At 30.6% G+C, this 26,566-nt stretch overlaps 2 protein-coding genes across 2 annotated transcripts; one reads left to right on the plus strand and one right to left on the minus strand.

The window, feature by feature from the left end:
• Positions 11,014–12,270, minus strand: LOC105178417. The gene has a single exon (XM_011101879.1). The coding sequence runs from the start codon at positions 12,268–12,270 to the stop codon at positions 11,014–11,016; it is 1,257 nt and encodes a 418-aa protein (XP_011100181.1).
• Positions 19,122–20,514, plus strand: LOC105178274 (putative clathrin assembly protein At4g40080). Its single transcript, XM_011101722.2, has one exon. The coding sequence runs from the start codon at positions 19,310–19,312 to the stop codon at positions 20,339–20,341; it is 1,032 nt and encodes a 343-aa protein (XP_011100024.1). The 5' UTR covers positions 19,122–19,309; the 3' UTR covers positions 20,342–20,514.

A 26,566-nucleotide genomic window follows, 5' to 3' on the forward strand; every position in this document is an offset into this window, starting at 1 on the left:
TAGTTGGAGCTCCCATCCAACTGATCAAAAGTTCAGGCTATTTTGATGGAATTTTTGGAAATAATTTAAGTATTTAGGAAAATCGATATTTCAATATATTTTTTTTTTTTTCGTGTTGGCTATTGGATAGTATTCTTCTACTTGATTTATCCGATCAAGTATTCAAACTCTTTTAGAAAAAGGAAAATGAGAGCATTTTTTCTCTTCATATTTTTTGTTTGTTCCTCTCCAGTATTATCTTCCTCGTTTCAAATTAATCAAAATAAAAAAATCAATCAAAATTATTGTACGTACTACGTAGTACCTAAAAAGTATATACAATTTTTGAAAGTTAAAAACTTACATTAGAAAATCAAAATAAAAAACTAATTTACTGAACTTCAATTTATAAATTTAAATACTTTCATCAATATAAATAAAAATGAGTTTTAATAATTCTATACTATTAACTATTTATGTCGTTAATAATAATTTGAAACGGATTTGAATTTATTTGCAACGATTGGATGAATTTCGGAACGATTTTGGCGACGGGCAACTGCCCGTTCTTACTAGTAAAGTTGAAAAATAAAAATGGCAGGATAAATAAATCCGTCACGAATTTGGAACGGACTTCTAAGGGGTTTGTAAATCCATCACAAGTGTTGACCATTATCAGATATTACTGAAATAGAATTTGCTGTGGGTTTTGCGGTGAATTTTGGAACTGTTGTTGTTTATAATTTTACAACATATTTTGGGACGAATTTGTAACATCTTTTCTGTTGAATTTAGTATTAGTTAAATTGAATTTGCAACGATTTGTGAGGCAAATTTTGGAATGATGCTGTTCGTAATTTTGCAATGCTATTTGAAATGGTTTTGTAGCATTGTTGAGTGACGCTCTTTGTGACGATTATTATATTTATATGTTATTAATTTTGTCATAACTCCCGTTGAGAATTTTGCAAGTGTGTGATTTTTTTTATTTGGCAAGATCCACCAATTTATAAAAGATTTAGTGTTGTTATACTTAGGTTGCGAAGAAAAGAAATGGAACATTTCACACCCACCTGTAACATCCTCATAATTATAAAATCTTCTACTTGGATTATTATTTAACCACGAAGTTGTCAAGTATACCCTTCTCCCACAATAACATGTGGGATTTTTATTCACCCAACTTCTTCTACTCTCGGTTGACACGGGCTTTTTTGCAACTTTTAAAATTAGTGTTTGGGTGCCAAAATATTGGTTTGAGCCCTAGCTTCCATTTCTCCGTAATAAAGCCGTTTTCTCCCCCACCAAAATCCAGCTTCACGTGCACTTACTAACGGCCACATGACTTTTTCATCCAATTTTTAGAGAAAAAGTCACGTGGAACTAATGTTGAGAATTTTTCTTAGTATATGGGATGAAATATGAGAAAAGTATAACATATGAGACTAAATTAAAAATGAGCTTATTATATAGCACCAAATATATGTTTTTCCTTTATAATAATTCAAATATGAGTTTCTCTTATAATAATTATTTGAATTTTAATTGATTTTTTTTAAATTCTTAAAATTAAAATATTTAAATAAATTAAACTGTTCCTAAATATTAAAAGTGCAAATAATAACATAATGTGTATATATATATTAATTAAAAAGAGTATGAAAATACAACTAGAAAAAAAGTTGAGTGAGTATGACATAAAGTTAATCGTGTTGAAATGAAAGTTGGTAATATTCTCCTCGTATTGCTCATCTTGTTTTGTTTGAAATACAAAAAAATATTTTCTTTTATAATAGTATAGATATTAAATTATTGTTTTGTTAAAATTTTTGAAAATAAAATATTAGTAACTTATATTATCTCTTTTGGGAAAAGTAAGAATCCCAACTTATTTTCAAATTAATATTTTTCTGGAGTACACTTACAAGATTAATTTAGCACTTCATTATGTTTATGTAATTAATTAACAAATTAAAATGTTGCAATGATGTGGGAAGAAACAAATACCGTACAAACATCACAACTAAACCTCCAACTTTTTGTCAATTATGGATGCTTTGCTTTGTCCCAAACAACTCTAAATTACAACTGTTCGTGTAATATTATATACATGAGAATTTGTCCTGACCCTTTCTTTCCGGCTAACAAGAATAAGATCCCCACCTCATTTCTTGTTTCTCTGGGAAATTAAAATTATAAGTAAATTATGGCCACCTCTACTAAGGCTTATATAATTGAAAAGCGAATTACAAATATTTTTTATTATATGAAAATTATAAATTACCATTTGAGATTAACGGTCGTCTAATAAATATTCCATGCAATAGACTGTCGCCACTACAAGAAAATCCCTTAATTGCAATGAAAAAAGATCAGCCCCGAGTTAATTAACAAGTAAAATTCTCGTCGCTAATTTAAATTATTTAATACAAGATATTTACTTGATAATGAATTTAGCAATGAAAATTTACTTGCTAACAAATAATGAATTGTTTAAAATGCATATCCAATATGTAGATTAGCAACGAGATTGTACTTGCTAATTAGCTCGACAATGATTTTAGCATCAATTTTTTTCTTTGCTATTTAGTCATTTTCTTGTAGTGCACGATCATTAATTTTAGGAGGGTATTCGTCAATTTTTAAACAACGAGGGAGTATGTAAAAAACCTCAGGACAACTCATTGTATTTATTATATTACAAATATCTTTTCATTGCTTGTGTAAATATATACAAATACCTCTAATTTTAACGTTCATCTGTAACGAACTCATCCTGTTAGTTTCTATCAAATTTTTATTTAGTTTTTTTTAATGAATCGGTAAAACCTTTTATATAGTTTTAAAATTTTCTACGATATTTTATGTAATAATATGCTCTATGGATTATTTAATTCATCTACATACCGTCACTTTTTTTCTTTTTTATTAGTGTGTGTGGCACACCCAAATGTGTGTGCAATTAATTTAATATATAAATAATATAATTCTTACTTTTTCAAAATATATATTTTAATTGAATAAATAAATAACACTAAAAAATAAAGATTATAAGTAGTTATTTAGAGAAAGTGGGGGAAGAAAAAGAAATATGGAAGTTGAGGGAGAGACATAATTGGAAGTTGAGAAAACGAAAAAATAAAACAAAAACTGACTTTTTTTAAAAAATAAAAAATGACAGATCATAAAAAAATTTGACACAATAGATGTGCTCTCCAATAATAATAAGGTATTGTTTTTTCAAAAATGTTTTTTTTCAAAAGAAAAATTAACATGTGTAAATTAGCAAAACTCACCACACTATTTAGGAACTACGTACATAATTAATTTTTATTCGAAGAGGTATTCGTAATTTTTTAAAAATTAACAAGATCTCGTAAAAGCCAGTCGTAAGTTATTCTAAAGTTAAATTGTAGTTTCTTTGACATTCGGAGTTTAATAATTGATCAAGAATGATAAGTTATATCATTATTATACAGAACTTGAAATTTTAAAAGATAGCAAATTTTCCTCTTATGAAAAAATAAATAGCGATTTATCTCCCTATATTTTTAAAATACAACAATTTATCCCCCTATAATTTTTAAAATGAAGCAATTTACCTCCCTGTATAAGGAGGTAATTGCTTCATTTTAAAAAGTACAAAGAATAAATTGGTATATTTTTTTATAAAAGGGGTAATGTGCTCGTTTTCAATATCATAGAGGGATAAATTGCTATTCACCCTATATATATAAAGCATAAGAAACATATCCCATTGATATAAATTTCTCAAAAATACGCTTTTGCTTCGAATCAAACTCACAACTCTAATTCAAAACCAGTTTGTTAGTTTAATCTCACAATTAAAAATAAAATATCGTGATAAATGCTAAAATTAGCCGTTGTTTCCACAAGTGATACTAAAAATATTAACTATAATTAAAAACCTATCATCAATATTTTTACCATATCTAAAATTATTGCCGATATAGATAAAAATATAGTCAAATTTTAATTTTACGTAACGATTTTACTTAATTGTAGTATGTAATATAGATTCATGGTATAGAAAATAATTAATTTTTTTGCTTAAAAGAAAATATCTTCAAATTAAATACTCATTATTTATGCACTCATTGATTTCGTAGGAATGGTATTTTATTTAAGTAAATTTTTCCCCCTACTCTTGGAATTAAGTTTGGACTGACTCCACGTTTAAAATAACAAAACAGTAATGTGGTGTGGCGATGATATGTCTGCTTTGAGAAGAAAACGACAGGAGACGGAAAAACTCATTCTTTAAACATGATGATGGTTTAAAAGGAGTAAAATTCAGTTTCGTCCACATTAGACATAAATTGCTAGGTGGTCCCGTACCTTTTTTTTTTCTTTTAATTTTAATTTTGAAGTTTTCTCAAATGATTCTTCATTTTAATATGTATAGACGCAAGATGAGTTGAGCCGATTTAATTTGAAGCTCGAGCTGCTGGCGAGCTCTATTATTTTTGTTCATGAGCTTGCAAGTTGGATCGCGAGCTAACACTTTTTCTTTTTAAGTATTTTTATATATTTAATATTATATCGAGTTTATATTTAAAATTTACCATATATTAGATATATTAGTCAATATATTTCTTATTTTAATTTTAGATAATAATAAAATATGGTATTTTTATTTACATTATCTAAAGACAAGATTAATGAACAATTTTGTAAGTTTCAATATTATTTCTATAAATTAATATATATTTAATATAATCTATATGAATATTATTGTTATAATTTCATATATATCCACTACGACAATGACATTGCATAAACTTATTGGACGATGTTTGGAAGCAGGTTCAATGTAGGAACAAGAACCACATTTTGAATTTCTGCAGCATTATATGCTCATTTAAAATGCGAAGGACAACCAAAACAACCAATAATATGCCAATATTGTTGAAAAAGTAGAGGTGCATACCATCAAGACTAGAGACTTAAGAGGAAACATACCGAAAACAACCCTCTTGACTTCCGCGTCAATGAAAGGTGCAACAAGGGAGTGCTTCATTTCAAAAGTTACTCACGGCTGCATAGTTGATAGAACTTCATTTGTCACAGATTCCTGTAAAATACCACAACAAAATCTCCTGTATATCTTCCTCATCTTCGTTCCAGACCCCAGCCTCATTTTTCAGTCTATCAATGATGTTATGACGGTATTAAGTAGGTGCATAAGTATAGAAAAACTTTGTATTTCTATCACCATCACTCAACCAATAATTCTTACTCCTTTATTTCCATTCAACATGTCTCTTACCTGATATTCCTCAAGTTGTTCTCGAATATTCACCATCTCCCTATACTCCTCTAACCCAATTAATTCTTCCTGTAATATAACATAAATCGCCACGAACTGTTTAACCTCCTACGCAGGCTTCACAAAATATTCCCTATTCCACTAAAGGAGCTTCATGCTACACCTCTGGATCTTCTAAAATAATCTTTTACCAGGATCATCGTCTACCTCGGTATCCCAAGCATCCTTTGCAACCTTCACACACTCTTCAAATTGTGTCCAATTAGTATCAAACTGAAACTGTACTTTTTTCTGTCAGCCTTGATTGTTTACTATCGAGTCTCATTCTATCACTAGCATCGAATGATCAAAGTATAGAGTTTTTGAATGAAGAACAGTTGTATTTGGATGTTGATAACTCCAGTTTGAGTTTACACATGCTTTGTTCAACCTTGCCCAGATAGTCGCCAACCTGTAACGTCAATTAACCATGTCCACCTGTTACCCCGAAAACCTAAATCACACAAGTTACACCCATCCAACGTTCTGTACAAATCATCAATTTGCCATTGGAGACGTGATGCTCCAGTCTTTTCATGATTGGATAAGATTTCGTTAAAATCTCCAATACACAACCATTATGCATCAAATTCAGAATTTAACTGCAACAGTCGTTCTCACACATGTTTTCTTTTTGACACATCTAGTACTCCGTAGAAGCCTATATATCTCCAGTTTGCTAAATGTGCATTCGTTAGAACATTGACATCTATGCAGACTAGTTGAGAATGATCTTAGTTGAACCACGGTTTCTTTGCTCCAGAATAACACCCAAGTCTCCCACATCCATCAACCGCTAGCACACATATTCCAAACATATTCAATCTCTCTGCTACTTTCTCAAATATGTAATTTTCACATTTTATTTCCAACAAAAACACTAACAGGGGACTGCATTCTCGGACCCACTTTTTTAGTTGAAGCACTGTCAAAGCCCCCCCAAGCCCCGACAGTTCCAACTTATAATAGTCATGGCGACCGGCATTTTTTATGATTTTTAATTAATAATATGATGCTTGATTGCAGTTTTGATAATCTTGAATTTGAAGGTAGAAAATTCACTTGTACTAGCAGTTGGTTTTAGTAAGGGATTGGACTGGATGTTTCATTGACAGATCATACCAATCCACTTATTCATTTACTTTTCATTGCTCAGAGCATTGTTTTTTCTTGGTGAAACTCAATAATACATGAGTTGTGGAGTATTTCTTCCTTTGGATTTCAAGATATATTTCTAAAGTATATATATATATATATAATGCTATGACATTGAAATATATATATTTAGTAACGAAAAAGTCTCACTAAATATAATTATTAATCAATCATATTAAGTGACAATATTTATTTCTTGTCACTCATTAAATCATATAAGAGATTGATTTATTCACAATGTTATAATTTTTATAAAGTGATAAAATATTTTCTTGCTACCTAAACACCTTTTTAATACTAACTATATATAATCAGCCACACAAATAGCGACAATAGAATTTTGTATCACTTCAAAATTTAATATAGTAACAATCTTTTATGCTTATTACCATGCATGCATATGCAACAAGCAAACATGTTCTTGTGTATAGTTATCCTCGGGCTAAAATACCTGGATGTTTTCTTACATCCTCTGAGAGACCAATTAAAGATGTTATAAACAGATGGTATCCATACCTACGATATTTGCAAGAATGATAATTTTCCAAAAAATGAGAGCAACGCTTTTATTGACTATTACTGACGTCTAATGCTATGTGTCGGGGCAGAGTACTAATGGGTTAATGACTTGTCTTTACCGTATGGAGTTTACAAAGTCGTTTTTACTTTAAAACTTTAGGAAACCATCTTGGTTTACTATCATTTTAAGTTCTTGTCCTTTGATAATTTATTTATAAAAAAGTCGAGGTAATTTTTTAAAAAATCAAATTACAACAATGCCTCCTCCATATTTATCTGGAGAGCAAATGTGCGAATGTGTGGAGAAACTTCCTGACATCATATTTAGTATACAAAGTGATAAGGAAAATATTGATGGATTTAACAAAACACTTAACTAGGTTAAATTTTTTAATAGTATTTTCTACACTACTATGGATGTGAAAGACGAAATAAGGGATAATTCTAATGCGAGCGTTGATTTAGAATTACAAATTTAATTTATGATTCCAATAGTAAGTAATGAAAGCCTAAAGCACTCTGCAGTTACTCTAAGGAGCAAAGAAGTAAGTGTGTAGCTGGGTTAAACATCTAAAATTATCAGATGATTATGCATTAAATATAGTTCGACTTGAAAATGAAGCTGAATTCAAATATCATGGGTCAAACAATCATGATTGTCACATATTTATGCAGAGGTTACTTTCAATTTTTGTATTCTGAAATTTACTATGTAAGGCGGTTTGGGAAGTCATAACCTGTAAAATTTGCAATGGAAGTAATGTAGAAAATCATTCTGATAGAAAAGAGGAATTTTTCAAAGTAGAAATTTACAGCAAGAATGTATAGCTCTGTTTTGTTGTTTTCTTCACTGAAGAAGACGATTACGTATATATAGATTTTAGCTCTCAACTGACTACAACTAACTCGCATTTTCACTAACAAAGGCGCGCTCACGTTTAATAAGTACAAGACTAGCTATAACAAACAACTAATAAAAGCGCCTTTTTAAATAAGAGAAACGCAACTCTGTATATTACGTTTTCATCTACACAAATAGTGTACTAGTGAGCTTCTCTTCTTCAGCTGGAAACAACAACCAACAACAGTTTGAACTACTATAAAAGCTATAGTTTTACACACCCCTCTCAAGTGGAGCTTGTCATTATGTTGACAAGTCCCAACTTGGACACTAAATACATGAATTTGGGGCTAGTAAAGCTTTAGTAAAAATGTCTGTTGTTTAAAATTTTGAGGAGATATGCATAGGTGCAATAAAGACTTGCTTGTATTTGTTCCTCACTAAATGGTAGTTTATTTCAATATGTTTGGTCCTTTAATGAAAGACCGGATTAGCTGTTATGTAAAGAGCTGCCTGGTTGTCACAAAAAAATTGAATAGGTGTTAGATGGAATAATCTGGAGGTCTTGCAACAGATTGTAAATCAAAACCAACTCACAAATAGTAGCAGCCATGCTTCTGTATTCTGCTTCAGCAGATGATCTGGAGACAGTTGTCTGCTTCTTTGTTTTCGAGATTAAAGCCTTTCCAATAAATATGAAATAACATGTTAGTAATCTCCTTGTGTCTTTGCAACTTGCCCAATCAACTTGAAGTTCAAAGTTATCATCTCTGCCAAACAATAGCCCTCTGTTTGTTGTTCCTTTCAGATATTTGACTAGGTGAATAGCTGCATCCCAATGTGACTTGCATGGATATTGTATATGTTGGCTTAATTGTTGAGTTCTATGGCATATGTCAGGCCTTGTAAATCCCAAATACACCAACCTTCCTAGCAGTCTTCTATATGATTTTGGATTTTGCATTTGTTCTTTATTTTTTTTGCAGAGGTTGATGCCTGCTGGAAGGGGTGTATTTGCAGCCCTTGCTTGTGTCAGCCCCAGGTCTATAATAATGTCGTTTATGTATTTGGTTTGTGATAGCAGAATTCCTTCCTTTGACCTGCAAATTTCCAAACCAAGGAAAAATCTGGCCTTTCCCAGATCTTTGATAGTGAATATTTTATCCAAGTAATCTTTAATGCGTGTTATGGTTTCCTCACAAGGTCCTGTAAGTACCACAACATCTATATATACTAATAGACAATATAGCCCCTTTTCAGTTTGTTTTGTAAATAGGCAATGATCAAACTTAGATTGAATAAATCCATAGTTTTCTAATTGTAGTGTAAACTCTTGATTCCATTGCCTAGAGACTTGTTTTAATCCATATAGGAATCTTTTTAACTTACAAACATGATCTTTTGCTACTGAATATGCCTAAGGAGGAAACATATAAATCTCTTCATCTAAAAATCCATGTAAGAAGGCATTGTTTATGTCTAGTTGGTGTAAATGCCAGTTTTGTTTGGCAGCTATAGTTAGTAATGTTCTAACTGTTACAACCTTGGCTACAGGTGAGAAACTATCAAGATAGTCTATTCCTTTTATTTGGTTATAACCTTTTGCAACAAGCCTAGCTTTGAATCTATCTACAGTTCCATCTTGTTTTAGTTTAAGCTTGTAAACCCATTTACAACCTATAACCCTTTTATCCTTGGGTAGTTATGTTATTTTTCAAGTACAATTATCCTGTAAAGCCTTTATTTCATCATTCATGGCTTTTTTCCATTCCTTACTCTTAATGGCTTCATTAAAATTGCTAGGTTCTGCAGGATTATTAGTAGCTGTAAGCAAACATTTATGGATGTAAGGAGACTGTATAATAGCAGACATGTTTAGATTAGTGTCTGTGTGAGAACATATATAATCCTGAAGTCTTTTAGGCTGTGATGTTTGCCTAGTGGATCTTCTAATGATAGTGGCATTCTGATTTTCATTATCCTGTACTTCAGTATTATTTTCTGTTACTATATCAGGTTCTTCAAAGATTTCTGCATCATCAAAGTTATCATCAGACATAACAAGTAGTGTACAAGTAATAGGATCATTAGAATCCTTTGCATAAGGAAACACATCTTCATAGAATGTAACATCCCTAGACACTATCATTCATTTTCCTTTTAAATCATAAACTTTATAGCCTTTTTAATTTGAAGCATATCCCAAGAAAACACATTTCACATCCCTAACATCAAACTTTGATTTGTGAGGCATGTTGTTTGTAGCAAAACACATACATCCAAAAGTTTTAAAAGAAGAGTAATCAACAGGTTTATTGAATAAAACCTTATAAGGGGTTTTCCATTTCAGTATGGGGGTAGGTATTCTATTTATCAAAAAGGTAGTAGTTAAAATAGCCTCACTCCAAAATATCTTAGGTAAATTTGCTTGAAACATCAGACATCTAGCCATTTATAATAGATGCTTATGCTTTCTCTCCACAACTTCATTTTGTTGTGGAGTATATGTACATGTTGTTTGATGTATTATCCCTTCATTTTTGAAAAAGTTCTGGCATTATTCTCCTAAAACTTTAGAACCATTATCACTCCTTATTCTTTTAATCCTTTTGTTGAATTGAGTGTAAATCATCTTATAAAAGGTTTTCAGTAATTCCACATTTTGTGATTTTTGTTGCAAAAGATAAGTCCATGTACATCTAGAGTAGTCATTCACAATAGTAAGCATATAAGTACATTTTGATATAGAATACTTATTATGGAGACCCCATAGATCAATATGAAGAAATTCAAAACATTCTTTTGAATCAGAAACACTTGTAGGAAAAGGCAGCCTCTGTTGTTTGTCTTGTGGGCGTATTTCACATGTGAAATAGGATTTTTGACATGTTTAGACAATCCAGTGTGCAAGAACACATTGTGAGATAGATGTCATAGTCTCTTGTGCCATATACTCAAAGAAACTTGTGAAGCATGAAGGCCAAATTCACTATGTCTGCAAAGGTATTAATCTATAATTTTCTTGTCAAAAAATTGTGAGTTCAGGATGTATAGTTTTCCTATTAAGTAGGCCACTGCAATGACTTTTTTAGTCTTATGGTCCTGTATAATACAATAAGATTTAAGAAACTCAATCTTAATAGGTAGGGAAGTACATATTTTGCTGAGAGACAGTAAATTGAATTCTAAATCAGGCACATATAAAGTATCTTTCAAAAGTAATTCTATTGTTTAATCTTATGTCAGCTGATTTTATGACCATATGTCTAGTTCCATCAGCCAAATGTACAAAAACATCTCTTAAATCAGTTCTTTCATTGGTAAACATAAGATCATTTCCACACAAATGAGATGTAGTGCCACTATCAAGAATCCATGTATCAAGATTTTCAATATTGGAGGAATTAAGTTCTGCAGTCATACTTGAGAAATCATAGCTGTCCTCATCCCTTATGGTTAATGTCTTGGGTTTTAATCCTCCAAGAAACTTGTGGAACTCACTCCTCAGTATCTCAGTTATGGCCTTCACATCCACAACATTATTTCCAACATCCACAGCTGTAGCTACCTTGTTTGTTGCATGTGAGTTCCCTTTTCTTTGCTTCATCAATGTCTTGTACCATTTTGGGTAACCATGTATTTCGAAGCATGCTTCCTTTAAGTGTCCTGATTTACCACATTCTTTACATATTTGCTGTCTTTTATCTTGCACATTCTTTTTCTTTTGAAAATTTTTCTGCATCTCAGGTTTCTTATAAGCCTGCATTGTCATGTTTTGAGAAGTGTTTGGCTGTGCAGTGCTTTCTTCCTTTTGCTTTTCAATCCTGTCTATCATTGCATATGCCTTGCTAACAGCTGGTAAAGGCTCCATCATGAGGATTTGATTCCTCACATGATCATAGATATCATTCAATCCCATGAGGAATTGAATGGTTTGATCATGGCTTCTAATTTCTGCAGTTTCCTTTGCCGCCCCACAAGTGCACTTTGGTGTATAGGTAATGCAAGCCAATTCGTCCCATAGTTTTTTGATTTTTGAAAAATAGACTGAAACAGATGAAGACCCTTGTGTCAGTGCTCCAAGTTCCTTTTTCAACCTGTACTCCGTTGGACCATTACTTTGTCCAAATCTGTTTTCAAGTTCAATCCATAGCTCTCTTGAGGTGTTGGTGTACATGAAACTTTCCACTATATCCTTTGAAATTGAGTTCAAGATCCATGATGTAACCATGGAATCCATTCTGTCCCATTGCTCCATTTCTTTTGAGTTTTCTTCAGATTTCTTTCCATCCTCACTGATGAAGCTCATCTTCATCTTCGCCCTTAAGCCTAGTTTTACTGACCTACTCCAAGATAGAAAATTGGTTCCATCTAAGGGAGTGGAAACCAAGCTTAAGCCCTGATTGTCGTTGGATTGTAATCTGAGGGCTTCTGTGTCCTCAGCCATTCTTGTGATAAAAAAGGTATCAATCTTGATTTTCTTGATATGAAGCAGGAAGGAATCAGAAACCATCAATGATGGCTCTGATACCATGTAAAATTTGCAACGGAAGTAATGTAGAAAATCATTCTGATAGAAAAGAGGAATTCTTCAAAGTAGAAATTTACAGCAAGAGTGTATAGCTCTGATTTGTTGTTTTCTTCACTGAAGAAGATGATTACATATATATAGATTTCAGCTCTCAACTGACTATAACTAACTCGCATTCTCACTAACAAAGGTGCGCTCACGTTTAATAAATACAATACTAGCTATAACAAACAACTAATAAAAGCGCATTTCTAAATAAGAGAAACGCAACTTTGTATATTATGTTTTCATCTGCACGAACAGTGTACTGGTGAGTTTCTCTTCTTCAGCTGGAAACAGCAACCAACAACAGTTTGAACTACCATAAAAGTTGTAGTTTTACATAACCGAGCTAAGTTGCTCTTTTAGAAAAAAGTTGTACACTTAAGTTGCGAGTGAAAGATATAGAGCAACTTCAGTAGATATTGTTGAGACATTTTGTAAACTTGAAAATGTATTTCTTATTTTTTAAGTCAATGAAAAAACTAATTACCTATTCATGTTGCTTACGAAGCCAGGGTCGGAGGACTGATCTAATATCGATGGATGTATCCTTTCAAAAGTTAATATAACTCCCATCCATTTTTAAAAGTCTATAGTTCAATTATATAAGTTAATAATAATACTTCAAAATTTTTCACCACATAAAGAAAAAAGTAAAAATCAAGCATGTGTTGAGGCCTCCATTGATTGAAAAAAATGTCTAGTTTGAGTCTACTGTGCAGACAAGATTAACTCGAGCCAAGAAATGATGACAGGAGATGTGTAGATGCTAATGATGTCTATGAATTTTTACACATCCAGGATGACCATTAAGTCCTCCAATTCATGATAGAATCTTGGAAGATGATGAATTGATGATTATATGTAGATATGTATTGCTAAATTGCGCAGAGCTCAATTCTAAAATTGATAAGTCCCTTATTTTGCAAATTTCTTCTTCCTTACTAATCAAAAGGTCACTTTCAAACATTTACTTTTAGTACAGAAAGTTTGAAGCAATTTTGATGTAAGAGAACCCGTCAATAACCCTTATTGAACTAGGAATGTTTCGCGATCGAATTTTTGCAGAATAATTAAATAAATATATAAATATATCTATTTCTTAAATATTAACAAGCTATTGCTAATTATATATAAAATATTGATTAAAATATTTAACTTGTAAATAGGTTGTGGATCCTCAATATAGTATTGATGAACATATAATTCATATGTTCAATTCACCACATTAATTGACAAAATGTTATAAAAACTACCTTGTGAACAAATTCAAGTTCCACATAAAATACTATGGAAATTCAAAATCAATAACGAATAGTGGTGTCTACGTGTGGAAAAGCTCCAATGCTGATCATATGTTTGATTATTATAGCATGTCTGAGGAAATAATTAAATTAGAGAACTTGACAACCTTAAACTGATTTGTTCAGTAATGTTTAAGAGAAGAAAGAAGACCGCGATGGTATGGATGGATAATTTGAAAACATCTTTTCCAATGATGATGAAGATTTACAAGAAGATGAAGACAATGAGTTTTTTTTTTCTTTTTTTCTTTATTTAAAAATAATTTTGATCATGAAATAGATTCTGATTATTAATGTCGAACTTTTATTTAAAACTATGGATGTACATATATTTTTGCAAACTTATTATATTATTTTTGTGCTTCCATTGTCATAATTTATTTTGATTTGACATTGTTTGCATTAAGTGTTAATAATGTTTTCATGGTATGAATTTATTTTAAATTATCAAAAATGTCTTTTTATGTTTTCAACCACCCCGATTCAAATTTTTCTTCTTATTTATATGATCTATACTATCTATCTGTACTGCTATGAAAATTCGCACACAGTAATGTTTTTTGTATCGGTTTATCCTTAAATTAATTTTTTTATATTTATTTATTTATTTTTAAATATGATGTGTCTGTTTATATATCTTATTTTTATTTATAATATATTTTAAAATATAAATAATTATTTATTACATACATACAAAAACGACGTGCCATAACGACTCGTTTAAAAAGTGCATAACATACAAGTTGACATATATGTCTAAATATATTGTTTGCATTATTTGTTTTATGTAATTCTGTGAACGCTCTAGTGGGATTTTGACAACTCGATGTGCAAGCTAATTAACACAAATTTAAAATTATTTTAATTTTTGAATAAGTTGGCATGTCGCATCATTGGCTAACATCATAGTTCATATGGTCAACAAGGACCACTATTCCTCATCCTGAAATATGAACTAGATTATTGCCACCGGTTCATTCTTTAATGAAGGTTGGTACAACATAAATATGTAAAATTTAATTGCATTTTTAGTCTTATAATTATAGTTATTTAACGCTTTATTTCTATGACTTGTTGAATTGTAGATTTATCGAAATTTTTAAAATTGACTTTAATTATGATGTCATTTTTTGACCATTTTTGAGAATTTCTCAAATGGCAAAATTAGTAATGATAAAGAATCAGTTTAACATCATAGCAAGTTTCAAGACTCAAATACCAAAAATATATAATTATAAAATTAAAAATGCAATTAAACCTACATATATAGCACATAAACTAAGTGCAAGAAAAATCTCGAAGAAGCTACGAATTCAGAGTTCAAATAATTAGAGATGCTAACAAGGTTTTCTGGGAAAACTTGGAACAACATATAATAAAAAGGGAAAAGTATTATTTTAATCCGCTAAGTATGCCTAATTTTAATTTTAGTCCAATAACTATGTCCATTTTTGTTTAGGTCCAGTAACTTACGAAATTGCTTACTTTTAGTCCCCTGGCATATTTTGGAACAATTTTACCCCTATGAGTGCATGTGGACTAAAACTGCCTTTAAAATGTTGTATAGGGGTAAAATTGTCCGAAAATCTGCCAAATGACTAAAAGTAAGCAATTTCTTAAGTTACTGGACCTAAACAAAAATGGACATAGTTATCGAACTAAAATTAAAATTAGGCATACTTACCGGACTAAAATAATACTTCTCCCTAGTAAAAATAACATTGTCCATTATATATATATTGAAGTAGCCAGAAAACCTTGAACAACATATAATAAAATTAACATTGTCGATTATATATATATATATTGAAGTAAGAGCGACGAATTATTATTAATTGAAATAAATTGATTACAATCATTCATGTCGGAAATCAATCATTACAACAATCATATATTCTAATCAATAGTATCAAATAAATGAAATCTAATCAATATTTACTATTTAGTAGAAACAATACCTATTAGTCAATATAGGCACAAGGGATCGGACCCACAACCTTTAAAATTATGGGGTCTCAACTTCGTCAATTGATTTGGACCTCATTGACTTTGATTGTATATATTAAACATTATAATGTTATCCTTTATCTCAATACAAAAAAAATAGTTCATAAACATAGGATCATATTAAATAATTATCACCTTTTTACCTGTCTGTTCAAAGATTTTCACAATTGGCCTCTTGTGCCACGGGAATTTGGCCCACCGACAATTTTAATTATATTAATTAATTGATAGTTATAGCTCAACTCAATAGCATTTCATAAATATATAAAAAGATTTTATAAATAGAGATCAAAGGAAATATACTTTCTATTTTTTTGTTTGAAAATTTTAATATTATATCGACCAGAACCATCCTATATTTTACATAATTACAGAAACCACATCTGACAAAACATGGATAGTTTGTATAATAATGTTGACGTTTCTTAGAGATGTCTATGTAATTTTCTATAAAGTAAGGATGATTTATCTAAACAACGTCAACGTTTCTGGTGGGTGTATGTATAATTTTTCAAACGACGTGAGTAATTTGTATAAATAGACCATAGGTCAGCAAGTGTAGATATAATTATCCCCGAAACTATGACTGTGAATGCTAAACAAACGTTATGTATACATCATTAATTTTCGCAAGTAAAGTCAAAACATTAATTATAACTAAACATCATAACAAACATCTTAGTGATAATTAAACTTATGATCAGTAATTAAATTTTTAGATTGATAATTTGTTTGATTTTAGTAAAAAAATATTGATTTACTATAAATATTTCAAATCGTTATCATTTATATTGTATGAAATAACTTATGATTATGCAATAGGAGTTGAACATTCAATATAATTAATTTCAATTAATTCCATATTCATGCACATGGAAGAGTAGGCCCTAACTCGACGAATAATACTCAGTATTTCTCCGCTGGACCCGTAAAGTGCCCATCACTCGTTTTCTCTCATTAAATTGAATTATACGGTGAAATGTCATCTATGTATATATAAATAATTAGCCTAATACTCTACTTTTTTCCTCCCTCATATATATTGTTCATGGATATAATAGTAGATGAAAACTCAACTACTGATCAATATACGATATTTTTAAATCAAATAATATATTCAAAATAAATAAATAAATAAGATATTACTATTAAATATAGACTACCAAGCCATATTTATGAGATTCGCAATTTCACCATTCAGACAAGGCCTCGTTGACATGCATACTCTGTTTCTTTTTCAAATTTAATTATGGTTTCCGTTGCTTTTCCTCCCAAGGTTTTATTGTTTATTGCTATTCACTTTTTTCTTAAAAATATATATATATACTACTGAACATATATATATATATTGATGTCATACTGCTAAGATAATATATAAAAACAAAAGAAAATTTTAGTTTACCTTATTATATGTGGGGGTTAAATGTATTTTTGGTTTCGTAACTTAATTTATTTGATATTGTCTTTTTTGACTTTTTAGGATAGCATTTCGGATCATTGTCTTTTTAATTCTTGTGATTTTAATCTTGTTTTCTGTTGGAGTTCACTTTTTTCACAGGAAAAATGCATGTCTTTTACGTGACATCTGAAAATTGGTACTTTTGTTCCTATTGGCCCATTTCTGCTAGCATTTTTATCCTTTAACTTTTTAGGGTAGCATTTTGGTCCTATATCTTTTAATTTTTGCAATTTCAGTTGTTTTCTTCTTGAAGTTCACCCTTCTGACAAGATGACTGAAATTATAAATTAAAATATTTTCAGACCAAGATACCATTCTAGAAAGTTAAAGAATGAAAATGTCAAATAACCTAAATCACGGGACAAATAATGCATTTAGTCCTTATATGTAATTATAATGTGCAGGATATTTCCCTAAATTAATGTAGAACTACGGATGGATGTATTTTGAGAGTATTTAAATGGATAGAAATCAAAATTATAGTGTCTGAAGTGTTTGATTTTATGGTAAAATTTCAAATCACAATAACTTAATTTTAACTTAAAAAATTAAAATTTTTAGAAAAATCTAACCGATTACTGCTCATGTCAATATTTTACTACATTGTTGCAAATAAGGTATTTTTTCAGTCAAGTTTTATAATTTTTTCAATTAGTCCGAAATTTAGCCCATTTAAGACCTGTTGACCTAAGTTAGAATACCTCATTATTTTTTTCAGAATCCATTCAAATAAAAATTACTTTGTACGAATATTGACTTCTTTGAGGTTTGCAACTTGCAAACAAGTTTTACAAGTTACTTTTTAAATATTTTATAGCTTCCACTCCATATTCACTCATTAATTATTTTTTATCTTTTTAAAAAAATATCGATATTTCTAAATCAATTCAGATACTATTATTATAATAATCATGCACAATAGATCAATATTTTTAAATTAACTTAAAATAAATAAAGAAACAATTTCAAAGTCAACAAAGAAACAACATGCTATTATATATTCACTAGAGAAATAATTATTATTGCCTATATTTTTAGTGGCCATATATGGACTTAAAGTCGTGGTGAATGATTATTATTAACCATAATTAGATGAAATGATGCAAAAATTTAGCTTATTCAGATGAATAATATGTTTTGCGTAAGCGATGAAAATATTTTTGTTATGGCTTTTATCCATAACAAATATTTTAGCCATACTAGCGAAAATTACAGGCGACAATCATTGCATAATTGTGGTCAATAATTAAATGTTATGTTTCATCTAGTGATTCAAAGTAGACTAATTATGTATATTTCGTGAAACTCGAACTCATAACCTCTTGATTGTAAGACATCAAGCTCACCATTCATGCAAGGAAAAAATTACACTTTTAATCCTTTAACTAATTAAGAGATAACATTTTTAGTCTTGTATGAATTATTTTTTATAATTTAGTCCTTTAATTTTATAATTTTGATAATTTTAGTCCTTTTGGCAGGAAATTGCAAATAAATTCATGTAGGACCAAAAATGCCAACTCTCCTAAGTTATAAGACTAAAAAACTAATGCCAACTCAGTTATAGGACTAAAACTACAATATAATTGGATTATTGCAAGTCACCGGTGATTATTTGTCCAAATTGGCCGAAAAAGGGTAAAAAGTACCAAAATTTTAAAAGTTACATGATTAAGCTGTGAAAATCAGCTCGTGTAGAACCAAAATTATCACCCCAAATTACAGAATTAAAATTATATTTTTTCCAGTGCAAGAGGTAATCTTAATACACTCTTAATTCAAAATAAAATAAAAACACACAAAATTTAAGTCGTTTAACTATCACCTAAAAATATTCCACACCGCATCAACAAGTGAAAATATATAAAAATGTGAATTTGAAATAATCGAAAAATTAAAATCCAACATTTTAAAAAGTAACTTAATTAAACTTAATGACATTGGACATTAGTTAATTATCTAACCATTCAACACAAATATCCCTCATTAGACCTAATTGTAATTAGAAGGAAACTCATTAGACCTTTTCAAATATAAACACCTATATCTATATATATTTTTTTACAAGTAAAACAAAATTAAATAGTAGTAGTAATCGTCTTCCCCACTCTTCACGACTCCTTTCAATTTCTTCCTTCAATCCATGGGAAGAATTATTAATTTCAGAGATCTCTTAGGACTCATCAAAGACAAGGCTTCTCTGTCCAAAGCCGCCTTACTCTCCAAACCCAACGCCTTATCCATCCGCCTCGCCGTCCTGCGCGCCACCACGCACACTCCTTGCGCCCCACCAGATGACCACCACATCTCCGCCCTCCTCTTCCTCGGGGAAAGCTCACGCGCTACCGCATCCCCTATCATCACCGCCCTCATGGACCGCCTCCACCGCACCGGAAACTGCGTAGTTGCCCTGAAGTGCCTTCTGATCATCCATCACATCATCAAGCGGGGACCCTTCATTCTCCAGGACCAGCTCTCCATTTATCCGGCCAATGGCGGATACAACTACCTGAAACTGTCGGCCTTCCGCGACGGCGCCACCGCCACCACGTGGGCCCTTTCCTCATGGGTTCGGTGGTACGCGCGATATCTGGAAACCCTGCTTTCCATTTCTAGGGTATTGGGCTATTTTCCCTGCTCGTCTTCATGCAGCATGGTCAAAGAAAACCAAGTGCACAGAATCTCGTCGTTCTTGAACCTCGACCTGATCAAAGACATCGATTCCATAGTTACACTGATCGAAGAAATCTGCAACGTGCCGGATTCTCTTGCACGCGAAGACGACATGCTGGTAAAAGAAATCATGGGATTGCTGCTAAACGATTACATCTCATCAGTTAATGAGATTTTACTAAGACTCGGCGAGATAACCGAGAGGCTGGGTTGGCTGAGTTTCGGTGACTCGGTCGAGCTCGTCTGTGCGTTGAAGAGATTACAAGATTGTCAAGAAAGGCTATCGGTTCTGTACTTGGTGAGAAAGCCTTCAATCGAGATGATGTGGGGTTTAGTTCAAGAATTGAAGGATAAAGTTGGGAGTTTGAAGGTGTACAAAGAAGGTGGGAGTTTGCTGAGTTTGAAGGCAAGCGAGTCGGCCCGGTTCGACCAGCGAGTCCTGGGGGCTGTTGACTCGGTCGGTTTTCGATCAGGAAGGTTTGATATAAGACAGGACTTATAGTTTTCTTTGGTTGTTTTGAATAGAACTTGTTACATTTTTTGTGTATTTTTCCTTTGAATTTGGGTTACTATAGAAAAATAGGATAATTGCGTACTGCAGATATTATATTGTGTAATGGGGAAGGTTTTGATGATTCATTTAATTAAAAAGCACAACCTGCCCCTTTGTCAGTACATATAAGGTTTTTCAAATGCTCTGGTAGGTATAAGTGATGTCAAAGGTGGGGACATCCTAGTACTCGTTTAAATTAATTGTGTAATAAGTGTAATATATTCATTATATATTCATTATATAATTAATATCACACTTATTATATAATGAAAAAAATATTTTTTTTAATTCGTTAAGTATATCCAATTTTAGTTTTAATTAGTATGTTCATTTTTAATAACTCCAGTAACTTGTAACATTGATTAGATTTAGTCCGTTTGAGGGTTTTTTACTCTTTTTTTTTTGCCAAAATTTTAAATTTATCTGGAACTTGCCAACGTATAAATTAGTTGGTCCAATTTTTGGCCAATTAACCGCGTGTCATGCCACATGGAGAGTACATGTTTGCATACGTGGCATGTATGTTGATTGGGCAAATCATTCTCTCTACAAAACTAAATTCATTTAAAAAATTCGAAAAAAATTAAACAAAATTTGATCAGGGAAAAAAGTGAGCTTATTACCTTGTAATCTTGACAGGAATGGAACCTCCTTCTTGGATTTTGATTAGTCTAAGAAGTCTGAACCATTGCTTTCTTTTCGCAGTAATAAAAAAGTAATCCTTCCATGGAAGAAGACATTGGAACCGAGAGATAAAAGAGAAAATTGGATTTGTGCAAGCATGGGGAGAAGAAAATATATTTTGTTGGTTAGGAAAAGTGTTTTGGAGGGAAAAGTTAACTTTCTTCCCTCCAAAAGATGGCTAACTTGTCTTCCACCTCATGATTTTAGCCACATAGGATTATAAATCGACAAAAACGCATTTAGGTGTCCCTTTGTCAATACTTATACGACTATAAATCAAATCAAATCACTTTTCCGGCGTAAATCCCTTTGTCAGTACTTATACGACTATAAACCACTTTTCCGGCGTAAATTATAAATCAAATCCATCGAAGAACTAAATGTAATTAATTTTACTAGTTACTGGAGTTAATAAAATATGGACATACTTATACGACTAAAACTAAAATTGGACATACTTAACGGACTAAAAAAATATATTTCCCTTATATAATTAATTTAATTTAGTCAAATCTAGTCTTTATAAGAATTTTCCCCCAAGGGTGCAAACCATTTGTTTGTAGATATTCTGTACCTTATTATATTTTTTAACCATCAAATATTTTTGTATCTAGGTTTACTTTTTGCCTTTCTGGAATGTATATAATACGTACAGGCTTTACAATATAACGCTTGAAGAATTGCCAAATATACCTTTCTATGTTCATATCTTTCTTGTTTTCCTTTTATTTTATGTACGTATCAGAAGATTTAATAGGGAAATCAATATGGGGAAACTGGCATTTGTCACTTATATCATTTTGCATAAATGTTTCATTCTGTTCTTGGCGCATGAAATTTCTTGTAATTAAATTTACACACAGGCACGTTTGCAATTGTAGGTACTTGAAATTCTATATATAGAGAAATTGCGGACAAGGTCTAGTTGGATTGGCGAAATTGATTTTTCATATTTTTAAGGTTATGGTTCGAACCCCATAAATGTGTGGGATGCTATTCTACTTTAATAGTAAGTTTTGTTCTACTTTAATATAATTGATTATTAAATATAGTTATTTGATATTAATGATTAATATATGATTATTACAATTGTCGGTACTTATTACATGTAAATATTTGATATTTAATGATTGTAATTAATTTAGTAAAAATAATAATAATAACAGTGTATTGCTTTCACCTAAAAAAAGACCTTTATTCTTTTTGTATTTAATCATTTATGTTCACGTTAATTTCTTTTACTTTGTTGTGAAGTTTGCATATTTGGAGTCTACTAAAAATTACCAAAAAGAAAAACGAAAAATTATTATTAAAAAAATTTAAATATATAAATTAAATTATTAACATAAATTTTATTATAAAATAAAAAATTTGGAACGTTTTTAGTAAATGTAAAGATAACATTACAAATCTAAAAAAAAGACATCATTCTAAAACCATTTGGAAAACAGTTCCAAAGAGGTAGTCCTAAATAGGCTTGACCGTTCTCAAATGTATCGCAACGTAAACTAATTCAAGCGTCATATTGTGTTCCAAAAAAGATTCCGAAAACAATTGCAAAAGACTGTTCCAAACCCAAAAAAAAAAAAAAACCAATGCCTAACAAAATTGTACATTTAGATCACAATACAATTCTAATTACAGTTTCGAAATACATCACCAGGACAAATACATACTATTTCAAAAATCAGGCATAAGTATTACTATTACCGTTCCAAATATAACTGAAATTAAAATACATAACTGTTCCAAAATTTATCCAATGCGTTCCAATGAAAAAACTATTTAAAAAATAGGAACGCTCAGCACCAGTGTATTAAAATATCCGTTCTAGTTGGGTATGGTCCTTCACCAATCATTCCTATATTTTTGTAATACCGTCTATAACGACATATCGTGAAGCATTTTAAAATCCAGTTCAAAATAATTTTTTTAATTTATGACCGTGCCAAAAGCCAAAAAAATCGTGCCTAAACTCATCCAAAATACCCCACTTTTTTGCAGTGGAACCTGAGTGTTATGAGAAAACTAAAGGTTGTTTAGAATGGGAAGCAATAATGAAAGATCGCATTGCAAATTAGTATATTTTTTGAAAAAGAAATCAGGTGGTATGATTGATCAGTAAAAAGCTTGTCTTGTTGCTCATCGTTTTTCTCAAAGCTACGAAGTAGACTATGGAGAGACTTCAGTCCAGTAGCAAAGATCAATTTTCTTCCCATACAGCTTATAAGAGTTGGAAGATCTGGCAACTTGACGTAAAGAATGCATTTGTTTATGGCGAATTGGATCGCGAGGTGTTGGTGGAACAACCTCCATGATTTGTTTCTGAGGAATTTTTCATCATGTCTGTTTGCTGCAAAATGCATTGTATGGCCTCAAACAAGCACCACGTCCTTCGTACAGTAAAATGGATCAATATTTTATCTTTTGTGGATATATTATTGTTGAATCATAACGAAAAGGGACACTTGTTGGTTTTTTTATATGCAAACGACATGCTGATCACATAAGAGAATAAAGTTGAAATTTCTCATATGAGAAATGAAAAATTTAGGACTAGGGATTTTTTATACCTCGGAGAAATTATGCAAAGAATCTCTTGGAGCATTTTGGTAAATGGAACCATATTTTAAGCAGAATAAAGAAGAAGGGAAGTTGCTGAAAATGAGAGAAGATTTCAACAATTGTTGGTAGCTAAAAATTATTTAACAATTACAAGGCCAAATATTGCATTTTCAATTACTGTTATACCGCAATTCATGTAAAGTCCACGAAGTCCTTATCTAGCACTACAAAAAAAATAATAAAATAAATAACTATTTAAAATGGATTTTTGGAACGGATTTTAATTAATTTGGAACAAATAAATGAATTTTTGGAATGGGTTTTGTGACGGAAAACTATAAATTCGTCCTTGCTGGTAGAGTCGGAAAAAAATTATGACAGGTTAAATAAATCCATCAATCTGGAACGGACAGAGACAAGTTTGTTAGCCCGTCATAGATATTGTCCGATGTGCAAAGATTAGTTAAATTAAATTTGCAAAGGATTTTGTGGCAAAATTTGAAACGGTTTTCTGTTTACATGTTAACTTTTGTTAAAAAAAAATCCGTTACAAAATCCTCTAAAAAATTATTTTTTAAAAATTAATTTAATTTAATTTTTAGTAAATTGAATTTTATGAATTTATATATTTTTAATCATTTTAGTTTTAGATTAATTTATTTCTAAATTTTAATTTCGATAATTAAAACTAAAAATTCTAATTATAATAAATTTTTTGAGTTTGAATTTATAAATTTATTTTCTTAAAATTCTATAAATTGAAATATTAAATAAAGTGAACTATAATTAAATAATAAAAGCACAATTAAACGAAAATATATATTATTTTTTTTTTTAAAAAAAAAGCTTAATATAAACCGGCATACTCGTCCTGGTAGTCATCATCATTAGACTCATCACTTGGTATCAAGTCATTTGTTGTACGCTGGGAATGCTCGAACGTTTTCTTAATATTTCTAAAACTACATAAAGAAAAATACAGAAAATATAGAAAAACTAATGATATATGTAAATAAATTACAAAAAAATAAAAAAAGTCATCAATATATATTGCAGGAAAATTTAATAAATTTCATAAAAAATCATAAAAATCAAAGAAATTATGACAAACAAATTTTATATATTAACTGTTGAGTATATATTAAAGTTTTTTTGTACGGGTACCCATTATAAAAATCACCAGAAATATACATGAATGATGTCGTTTTGATGTCATTTTAAAGCAGGCTATAACGAAGTTATTTGACACTTCCTCTCCAAATTCATCACGATAACCATCATAATATTAATTTATAATTATTCAAAAAATAAAAGTGATATTATATCATGCATTTCATTTCAAATCCATTTTTAAAAGACAACACTGGTCCCAAAACTCGTCGCAATAGTAATTTATAACTAGTACATACTTTTTTAAAAAAAAATTGAAAGTAATTAGATATTTGTTCTAAAAACATAAATGAACATAGAAAGTAATAAGTTTGTGAAACAACACATTGAATGACATATAAAAAAGAAGTATAATCATATTCATATGATTTTAATATCTCACAAATATATTTTCATAGTTGTAAGTAATGGATTGATGTTACTATGATTTTCTATTGTTGTAGTGAATCCTTCAATCGGACATCCAATTTTAAATCAGACCATCATATTCGAAAAATAATGTAGATATGTAGAGATGTCGTATTCGAAAAATAAGACTAATGAGTTTTGCACAACTTTTGGGACCAATTTTGAGACGGCTCTTGGGATTTCATTTCCCTAGGTTTTTAAAATTTTTTATTTATTTTTTTATATTGGACGGAATTTAGGATGGTTATTTTAAAATACTCCATACCAAATTTGAAATTTCCATCCATATTTTCAAATTCAACCAAAATTAGAAGGATTTTTGCGGCCGGTACATAAATTTGTAACTAGTGATAACATTGTTGCAAAAGTTGTTCAAATTTGGAATGGATCTTGCAACTGATTTGCAGCGTCTTGTTTTTCTTGTTCACCCATCTCCAATTCACCAATACTGTCTCTAATTTGAGAAGGATGGCGTCCCTCACAAAATAACCATCCCAAATGTAGGACATGTCACTTCTTGGGACGCTTTTTGTAATAAATTGTGACGAATCTATATTTTCTATGCATTCCATCTCAAATTTTGTCAACTGCATCTGAATGATATTGGTGATGTCATCCATCGCAAATCCATCTCAAATTGCGATGGACATTGTCTGTCCTAAAAATCATTTTTTTTTTTTGGCATATTGTAGATGTGGCTAACAGAATCTTGCGTTACGTAAAAAGCTCTCTTGATTACCGTCTTATGTACAAGAAAAGTAATAATTTTATATTTAGAAGATTTACAGATGCTGATTTGGCAGGCAAAACAAATGATATTCACCAACTTAAGGCTATTGTTTTGAAAGTGTTTCAGTTGTAATTTGGTAGCGTAGCAAGAAGCAATCAACTATTGCATTATGAAGTACTGAAGCTGAGTACATGACAGTAGCAACAACTGCACGAGAATGCATTTGGTTAAAGCGTTCAATAGGAATAGGGTCAACTATGTAGTGCCTAAACCCTAAACCCTAAACCTTAAACTTTGTTCGAGAGAAGGTTCTTAAATCAATTTAAAGGAAGTCAAACTAGCTAGTAACAAGTTGCTGATGTATTTATGAAGGCTAAAGCCTAATTAAGTTTGAAAGTTCCAGAGCTGGACTTGGAGTAGTTGATAGTAAGTATGCACCAAGGGGGAGTCTTGAAAAATTAAGTCTAATTTAATTTTGTGTTTTTGCTGTAGACTTGGTGAGTAGTTAAGTGTCAATAAAAGAGGATTCTCCGAGTGTTGGTTTTATTTATAAAAATTGTGCTTTATTTTATTTCATGCAGGAGTGTGCAAACTGTTGATTGGCCAAGGAAACAATG

This window comes from Sesamum indicum, linkage group LG15 (assembly GCF_000512975.1).
Source record: "Sesamum indicum cultivar Zhongzhi No. 13 linkage group LG15, S_indicum_v1.0, whole genome shotgun sequence".
Taxonomy (NCBI): domain Eukaryota; kingdom Viridiplantae; phylum Streptophyta; class Magnoliopsida; order Lamiales; family Pedaliaceae; genus Sesamum; species Sesamum indicum.